This window comes from Sitophilus oryzae, unplaced genomic scaffold (genome assembly GCF_002938485.1).
Source record: "Sitophilus oryzae breed Bouriz unplaced genomic scaffold, Soryzae_2.0 scaffold_1179_pilon_pilon, whole genome shotgun sequence".
Classification (NCBI taxonomy): domain Eukaryota; kingdom Metazoa; phylum Arthropoda; class Insecta; order Coleoptera; family Curculionidae; genus Sitophilus; species Sitophilus oryzae.
In genome coordinates, this window is record NW_022145814.1 from 1 (window position 1) to 9,848 (window position 9,848).

A 9,848-nucleotide genomic window follows, 5' to 3' on the forward strand; every position below is an offset into this window, starting at 1 on the left:
CCCTGTATGATTAACTTTACAGCTTTCTTTACAGGCAGCGTTGTTGAAAAATTTCTATCTATTAGGGATGCACTTTTTCAAAAAAATATCGATATTGAAATATATTTTATTTCAATACTTTTAATATACAGGGTGTTTTATAAGTAATGGAAAAAACATTTTAGTGGACAATTCTTCTCGTTTTTTTTATGGACAAAGTTATATAATTATAATTATTAACATTACAGGTAGCATTGATTACAGCAAGACAAATGCTCGAACTGTGGAAGAATTTATACGAAGGTCAGACGATATCTGACGTACCAGAATGTGACAGAAAAAGTGACACAAGATCGGTGTTTCAACTATATACATCAGAAATGTCAGACAAAGACTCCAGTATGTATTACCGATATATTTTCTTATATGCAAACTACTTGGCGGATACTGTATATACCGGGTGCGTCTCAAAAGTGGCTCACCCCTATAACTTTTTTATTTTTTCAGATAAAAAACGAAAATTGGTATGTTAGTATATGACATAAATTATAATTGACTGACGTATTCATTTGTTTTCGGTTACTTCCTGTTTCACCAGAAATGACTACAACTTTTGATTTTTAAATGGCACCCTCGGTGTTTTTTTACTTTATTCCATAGAAAATAACACTCTGAAGAGAATGACATATCATATGTCAACTTTTGACATTTTCGCATATGGTTTATTTGAAATTATAACTGGCGGTTCGTAACGAAAATTTGACTTGAAATACCAAGTGTGTGGTATCAAATTATTCGAAAGAAACGCTTTTTCCAAATATGCTAATGAGCCACCCTCGTCCCATTTGAAAAAATTGAGATATGATTAAAAAGACGATTTGGGCATTTTTTAACCGGCCAGGACAAGACACTAAAAACATTAGACGATCAAATCTATTTTTCCAAGGCTCCTTGATTAATAAATTAGTGTTTTTAATATAGCCATGGCACTCGAGATTGAGATTTAAATTACAATTTTTTATTAAGCGAGAATGTCAAAAGTTGACATATGATACGTCATTGTATTCAGAATATCATTTTCTATCGAAAAAAAGTCAAAAGTAGTAGTAATTTCCGGTGAAACAGGAAGTGACCAAAAACAATTGAATACGTCAATCAATCCCAATTTACGTTATATACTAACGTACCAAATCTCGTTTTTTTATCTGAAAAAATAAAAAAGTTATAGGGGTGAGCCACTTTTGAGACGCACACGGTATATTGCAGAAAATATTAATATTTTCATAACCCATTTTAGGCTCTCTACAACTTCACAACACCGCAGTGTCCAGGGTGGAGCAGGCGCTGAGCGAGGTTGCCAGTTCGATGAGCAGTTTCAGTCCGAAACCCGGCCCGCAGAGGGCGTGGATGTTGCAATTGGAGGTGTGGCTTTTACTTGCCGAGCTGTATTTGGCCTTGGACCAAATAGCTGACGTGCAGCAATGCATTCAGGAGGCCAGTCAGATTTATCCGTTGAGTCATCACATTATGCATATGGTAAGATTCTGAAAAAATATATTTTTTTAATTTTTATTATATTTTTCTTTATTTACTTTCTTCAGACCTATATTTTTTAGAAGGGGCTGTTGCATATGCACAATGAAGACTGGACGGAGGCAAAATTCTGTTTCCAAAATGCAGTGGCTATAAACCCACTGCACGTAAAAATCCTTACAACAACTGGGTTTAGTTTACCATTACCTAGGATTGCAAGGGTTGGCTGAAACTACCCTTAGGGAAGCGGCGAAAATCGAACCTCACAATACCATTACATGGTGAGCCAAAATATATGTGTAATTTTGAAGAAAAGTTTTGTTTTTAGGTATAATTTGGGAAAGGTTTTGGAAGCGATGGGAGAGTATGAAAAAGCGGGTAATTCTATGGCTACAGCTTTATTGGAAGAAAGAAATAATCCAATATTGCCGTTCAGTTCTGTGCCATTATGTTTTGAGTGAACCTATGTCTGTTTTGGTAAAAAAAACGAAATATATTAACGATAACGAATCTAGAAACACGGAGATCAGATTATTATAAAGTACAAGTGTAACTCTCTATGAAATATATTTTAATAAAATGAAAATACTTATCAACTAAAAACGTTCACAGAAAAAAAAACGAAAAAAGGTATAAATATTGTTATTATTTAAATGAATCTGTGTGGTAGGTATTATATTTACACATCACATACAGAATTAGATATAATTAAGAATAAATGTTGCTAAAATAATTTAATTAAAATTGTTATTGTATGCAATCGGTGGATATTTTTATATATTTTTGTTGATTGTTGATAGAATTAGTTCAAAAACACTACAGATTTAAGGTGGTAAATGTGGTATTATTGTTGTTATTTTAAACTTAAATTAATTGTGATTCTATTATTATTGTATTTAGTTTGTTAGATTATTTTAAAAAAATAATATTTTACATAAAATGAGTTTTTATTTTAGATATTTTATTCTTACTTTTTTACATCAAGGCGAAGTTCAGTACAACTAGCTACTAAACCATGTGAACAATAAAAACTAAACTAACCGACTGAACAATAAAATCGAAAAAACGGCGTCATAGGTGGCTTTGAATTGAAAATCGCTGTGAATCTATATGTAAAAGTATATGGGGAACCTCATTGATCATAATTTCCAAGTCGACTGAACGCTATTTTTTTTCGATCACATGGTATTAATACAAACAATCAATAATTTTCAATTATTTTATCAACTAATAAAGAATCCTACAATACAATCGAGAAAAATGGCGTCAAGGTAGCCACTGTATTGACAAGCTATGATAATTTTCTGTCGAAGCTACCTTTACGTGTCATTTATATATATAAAAACTTAAAATGAGTTTGTTACATTTTATTCCAGGTCAGAAAACCGTGATATTTTATTCTGTCTAACCGACCTCTAGGTGTCATTATAATGATTTTTTTACATTTTTTTTTAATTTATTTGTACATCAAAAAACGGCATCACAGTCGCCATTGTAATTACAATCGAAGATGTTTTCTGTCGAACCCGACCTCTATAAATAATTAATTAAAAACTACCATAAAAACTTAAAATGAGATTGTTAATGTAAACGCCACGCATGGTTGGGAGTGATTCATCGCTTGATGAAGTTAGAATCGACACGCGCGCTGTCATTTTTACATTAAAAACGTAAATTTTTACCGCAGACGTAGGTTTTTAAAGGCCCGGTCTAATCATCTCCCTGCGCTCCTCCTACTTATTCTAAAATGTTAGCGTGATTGACAAAGACGATACTATATCGCGTTTCTTTGATTGATTCGTTTTTGTGCGTCAGTCCATTGGTGTGCTTGCAGTGCGACCAATGGGGCATTCCATTTTATATTTATAACCTAATATTTGTTTTGACAAGGCTTTGACAGTTAGAACAACAAGTTACAACAGATTATATATTGATTATTATATGACTTGAAACACCACGGCACTGGAATTAAGTTTTATGTGACCTTGAACAGATTAGTTCACATGGTAGCGTCCGATGAATCACCCCCAAACATTTGTGGCGTTTACTATACATTAGTTTCTATATCAAAACGGCGTCATAGTAACCTTGGTTACTATGGTAATGCCAAACAGTGATATTTTCTATCCAACCGACCTTTATGTCCCATTTATTAAAAACAGACATAAAAACTTATAATGGGGTTTTTTATTTTTTTTCTTATTTATTTTTATCAAAAAACTGCGTCACATTAACCATGGTTATAACAATCGAACCGACCTCTTATGTATTATTTATTACAAAGTAACATAAAAATTTAAAATAAGTTTTATACAGGGTCCGGCAATAGTGCGTCGGGCATCTGTAGCTCATAGAATAAAAAAAGGGGAATTTTGTTTAAGTGCAAACCTAAACTATGTACGAGGATGTATTTCAGGAAAATATTTTAACTTTTATAGGGTGGCTCAAAAAAGCGTGAGTGGATCGGGATAACTTTTTTTAAATTGAACACCCTGTATATTATTGCATTTTTGGCTCCCTTTCAGATCACTTTACATAATCCTAAGATATGAGTAAATATTTTTCGTTAGTTTCAGAGATATTAATAAATAAATTAAAAATACAAGAACTGTCCAGTAATCAAAACTATGTATATTCAAGAATAAAAGAAAGGTATTTAAAGATAATTAGAAAATACCTATTTTTTTAAAATTTTAACATCCTGCAACTTTAAAACTATGCATTTCCGTACCCATGTTTATTGCATGGAACATTTTTTAATATTTTTTGATGGGGAATCAATAAGTACTGATTTAACATTTTGGTCAGTTAATAAAAAAGTAAATTTAAAGGTTGCTATTAGTCTTGGATTAAGGTAAATTGATAAAATTGTGTTTATCTCATCAAGGAGACTGAAGTCGGTCTATACAATTGTGCTAACAAGAGAAAAAAGACAGTGGCGCACAGGATTTTTTTGTCCTGTTTTCACTTTTTCGGCATTAAAATATGTCACACTGTCACACTCTGGCTGTTTTACCCTCAAAATTTTATTCGAATTGCTACAAGCACTTGGAAGAAAATTATAATATATTAAAAAAAGAGACTTTGGCCTCCTGTAGCTACGAAACCAAGCAGAATTGGAGCTACGTTGATATAAGAAAATAAGAAATAAAACACGTTTGTATGGCACATGTTTTATAAAGCACCCTGTATATGAACCTTTCAAAAAACATGTACAATCTCTCGTGGAGGGATACCTCACGTAAAAATAAGATTTATTTAATATTTCATTATAGGTCCAATTCTGCTTAAAAATACATATTTTTTAACTAAGGTTGTGCCGTATACACAACCCTAGCTATATTGATTATGCTAAACCCGGTACCAATGCCAATCGAGTACCTAGGAGTTTGCTTTTAATTATACAGGGTGAGTTTGAAATAAGTACAAATATTTTCAGGGCTGGTAGATTTCTATAAAAGAAACATATTTTCTCTTTACCATTTTTCAAATAAGTCCGAAACAATTGAGATGTTTTACTTTGAAAATTAAAAAAATATATTTTTTTGCTTAAATTTTGAGAACCACTGTTTTCTGGGTTTCTTTCTTGTAAATTTAATGTACCATCTATGTTGCCTGCTTGCAGTGGCGGCTCGTCAGGTGTAGGGAATGCAATCCCGCAAATGCGGGATCCCTCTGTGATTCCGCGGGATCAAATTTGCGGGATTTACCGTGCGGGATCGACACCAGGGGATTCCTCTTACGGCTTGGCCATTAAAAATAAGTGAAACAAACAGGTTAGTTGTTAGATTTCTTTCTGGCGTGCGTAAGTGAAGAAAAGCGTTTAACTAGTACTTGTGGACAATTTCGTCAAATAAACTGCCGGACATAATTATCGGGACAAGCAAAATTTTATGGTAAATTTAAAGTTGAATATCTCTTGAACTAAAAAAGATTTTGGGATGCGGTTTGGACCAGGTTTTAGATGCATCTATTGTGATTAAGATACTATGTGGATTGTGATTAAGATACTATGGGGATTTCGAAAATATATTTAGCGAATTCTCGTATACAGGGTGTTTTATAAGAGTGTGAAAATTTGATGAAGAATCTTTTTTACCGCATATTTACAATTTTTAAAAAATCGAAATTTTTACCAAGTACGACTAATCTGTATTGAAATTAGAAAAAACAATTTTATCGGAGTTTTTACTTTTTTTGTTTTAAGGAAAATACGACGTTTTTTTAAAAAATATGCATTTTTAGTCATACGATGGTCCTAAATGGTACAAAAAGCTTTGTACATTCTGCATATGCCAAAAAATTATTGATATAAGTGTATCTAAAAGCAGATAACTAACACAAGTTGAAAAAAACCTTCAACATCAGAATAATATTTTTATTTATAAAATAAGTAGATAAATTATAATAAAATTTAAGTTTATTTAATATTAAATATATTTTTTGAACACCCTGTATACATCGGTCCAAATTTCTGTACAGCTAGTTTAAGATACACGCTATATCAGTATATTGTGGGCCTATGCAAAATGTACAATGCCTTTTGTACCATTTAGGACCAAATGTATATTTTTTTTAAATAAATGCATATTTTTCGAAAAAAACTCGTATTTTCCTTAAAACAAAAAATTAAAAAAAAACACCAAATTGTTTTTTTCTAATTTCAATACAGATTAGTCGTACATAGTTAAAATTTTGATTTTTCAAAAATTGTAAATCTCCGGTAAAAAAAATTTTTAGCCAAATTTGTACACTATTATAAAACACCCTGTATACGAGAATCCGCTAAATATATTTTCGAAAACCACATAGCATCTTAATCACAATAGATGCGTCTAAAACCTGGTCCAAACCGCATCCCAAAATCGGAGAGAGAAAAGAAAAGCATTTATTGTTTACAATCCCGCAATTTTGCGGATCCGCGGGATTGATTGCTTTAATCCCGCAGGTTTGCGGGATTGAGATTTTGGTGCGGGATTGCATTCCCTAGTCAGGTGCAGTAGGTGAAGGGGCACTTCACCGAAAAAATACTCAAATTAAAGAAAAAACTTTACTGCTTAAAATATTAATTTACTTTAATATATTTACATGCATCTAAATGATAAAATGGTAATTTTTTATAAGTTATTTATTTTTTTCCGGCGGACCTCTGCATAATAGGTCCGACCGCATCGTTAATTCCGGCAAAGTAGCATTATAGGCCCGCACGCGCCTACAAGCCAGGAGTGCAAGTGAAAATGTTTCTATTTCTGAGCCAAGCGGCTGCACGGTTTCCATGGTAACGTGACGTCAGCCTAGCGGCAGATGTAAATCCCCCCGCCCCGAAGTTTATTATCGATGACCGATGTGAATGAGTTTTTGGTTTTAGGCAGTTCTCTTCGTCTTCCTTTTGTTTTTTGTTCAGGAAATGCGTGACGGCGGTGCATAATTTATGCATTTATGTTAATATTCGACTACTCGGCGAGTAATTAACCGAGTAAATACAGTAAAGTTGTTATTTATTGTTGTTTGTTAAAGGCTTTTGTTGATTTAACTTGTTAATTTTTGCCGATATTTGCTGTTTGTTTTGTTGTTGTGTTTTAAAACTGTTTTGTGTGTGTGTATGTGTTAAAAAATTAACCCAATTAATGACTTGGTGTGTTATTGGAAACTCTCTTCAGACGGTAGACAGATAAGAGGGACGTTTTATCTCAAGGGCGACCAACTGAAACTTTAACCATAAATTGCAAAAAAGAAATAAGAAAAAGTGGTAAATCTTATAAATAATTAAAATGTAAAAAAAAAAAAAAAATTTCTGAATTTTTAATGGCTATGTAGTAGTATTGTTTTACCAAAAATTATTTTGTTGGTCGTGTTTACTATTTTATAATAAACATGGCAAATTTGGAATAAGGAGGGTTCCAAACTGAAATGCTCTAAAAAAATATACTCATCACCTAATTTTTTACCCACGCCACTGCCTGCTTGTAGAAACTGAGAACTGAGCCACAATAGGCCCTCGCGACCGCAATGGAGGGTCCCATGGGATCCACTCTTAGTCAAATACAATCAAATATGTTGCATATTATCAAGATAAATTATAATTGTTAGCTTAAACATTAAAAAAAGTTCCAAAAAATTGAAATTTCCAAAAAAAAATTTTTCGGGCGAAAATAACAGCAATAGACCGTGTTTCTCGTGTCCCGAAGTATACCCTAAAAATATTTGCACTTCTTTAAAGATTCACCCTGTATAGCGATGATACTAATATGGGCAGTGAAACGCGCATCCCGAGTTTAAATTAAAAAGGGTTTCGATATATTACGGCAAATTTCGAACACCTGTCAATAATGATGTTTTTGACACATCACCTGTCAATAAAACGCGTGGTGTCTGTGTGTCTGCACCAGCCGACCTTGACCTACAACAGTCCCGCAAATGCGACTTTGTGTCTTGTCAGCCTTGAACTTTGCGCATTCCGCGCAAAAAAAAACCGGCGTCGAATGCCGTCGCGACGTTGGCTACCAGACGCCGAGCGCCGTTTGGCTCGGCAACAGCGTCGTCGTCGTCCATTTTTCAACTAACCCTTCTACTCCGACGGACCATCGATTGGTCAGTGGAGTAGACTGGCCGGACCTTGATTTCTTTTGCGGTGTAGTGCGTGTGTGAACATTTTCTTTAAAAATCGTCAGTATCATTCTTAAATTTAAATTTTGGATCTGTGTTTTTATTTGCGAGCTTCCACACAGAGAGAGAACTTATTTTTGTGTACATAATATAATTCGCGTTAATAAGGGTCGTTTAATTATTTTGTCTTATTTTTAATTATTTAATAACGTAATAAGAGTAACTACTGTAAATAAAACGAAGTAAAAATGGTTCGTGCAAAGATGTTTTTAGATTTTTTCTTCGTCTGTGTATTAAAGAAAATAATTCTTATTTTTTTTTTAATTTTTTTTTTCGAGCTCATGAAAGTTTTGAAAATAGTTAATATTTAAGGGGTACGTACCATAATTTTTAATATTTTAATGCGATTAATATAAAATATTCCTTCGATAAATTTTGTCCATAGAAAAAAATACCAAATTATTAATTTTTTTCTAAAAATGTTTTTTGGAGAGTTTGTCCCATTTTTTTTCCTTAAGTATGTAAATATTGGGTAGTTACTAATTTTACGCTATTATAGCTAAATTAGTCTAAACAAAGGTTTCGTTAACTATGACATTTAATATCGATTCAAGTCCGCTTTGTTTCACGTATAGACCTAATTTATTAAAAAAGGGTTATGGGACCTATTGTCCAGGTCTGTGGAATATACAGGGTGGCCCGAATTGTATTCGGAGGAATGGTTCGTTTTGTAAATGACAGGGTGTAGGCAGTTTCTTTTTATTTCGATTTTTTTCAAATACATATCTAAATTAACGTCGATATTTGGACAAAATTTGGTGTCCTGGGTGTTGTTTTTGACATGAGAACATTCGGTTTGATGTCATTATGTCCCTAATGTAGGGGGCACCACCAACATATTTTTAGCTCTTTTGGAGGGTAATAACATTTTGTCCGTAATTGTATAAAACAACTGAGAAAAAAAAACAATAAAAAAAAAAAAACATTTTTTTTCAGAAAAAATTTTTTTTTTTTAAATAAAATTGCAACCAAGAGGGCTGATCAGAGTAGCTATGTTTAAAATCGAAATAATCAATACATGTCAATAATTGACAAAAAATTAAACATGTTGATGGATAGTTATTAGTCTTGAAAATAATAAATTTGAAAAAAAATGTTTTTGTGCTAAAGATTGAACAGAATCTGTTTTTATCGTATTTTTCTTTTCAAAAAAAATTTATGATTAGCTTAAAAAAAAATAAAAAAAAAAAAAAAAAAAAAAAAAAAAAAAAAAAAAAAAAAAACATTTTTATTTTTTGTTCTTTGAAAATGGTTGCAGTAGGGAGCTATTCACCAAGAACATTTTTACCGGAAATGTATTTTTTCCACTGAGGTAAGTTTTATACAGGTACGGACGAAAAGTTATTAATCCTTCAAATCAGTTTAATAGCTATTAGTAAAAAGAGTCACTTTCAGTTGAATTTAGTTTATTGTTTTAAAAAAAATGAAAATTTTGTATTTGTTTTGATTTACTTGAATTTTTTTTTCTCTCTCACATCTTTGAAAAATTATAATAAATGAACGTGTATGTATAGTTTTTCTCATGTTTCTATTAGTGCTGTACATCAGATCCGGATCCTTTTTCAATCCGGATCAGATCCGGATCTGATCCGGATTTTTTAAAGTGTACAATCCGGAACCGGATCGATCCGGGTATAAATATTGGATTTAAGATATCCGGATTTAAGACC

At 32.2% G+C, this 9,848-nt stretch overlaps 1 protein-coding gene across 1 annotated transcript; it reads left to right on the forward strand.

The window, feature by feature from the left end:
- Window positions 1–233: 233 nt before the first annotated feature.
- Window positions 234–2,012, forward strand: LOC115890989 (tetratricopeptide repeat protein 7B-like). The gene is made up of 4 exons (XM_030911374.1): window positions 234–378; window positions 1,277–1,515; window positions 1,596–1,793; window positions 1,841–2,012. Exons 1-3 carry the CDS (start codon window positions 252–254, stop codon window positions 1,740–1,742), a joined length of 513 nt encoding a protein of 170 aa, XP_030767234.1. The 5' UTR covers window positions 234–251; the 3' UTR covers window positions 1,743–1,793; window positions 1,841–2,012.
- Window positions 2,013–9,848: the final 7,836 nt, after the last annotated feature.

What these genes read in the sequence shown, in the direction of transcription:
- LOC115890989 (XM_030911374.1), top strand. Translation starts at nt 252, where the DNA reads ATGCTCGAACTGTGGAAGAATTTATACGAAGGTCAGACGATATCTGAC. An exon ending in AATGTCAGACAAAGACTCCA is followed by an intron (nt 379 to 1,276) that starts GTATGTATTACC and finishes AACCCATTTTAG; the next exon opens with GCTCTCTACAACTTCACAAC. An exon ending in GTCATCACATTATGCATATG is followed by an intron (nt 1,516 to 1,595) that starts GTAAGATTCTGA and finishes TATATTTTTTAG; the next exon opens with AAGGGGCTGTTGCATATGCA.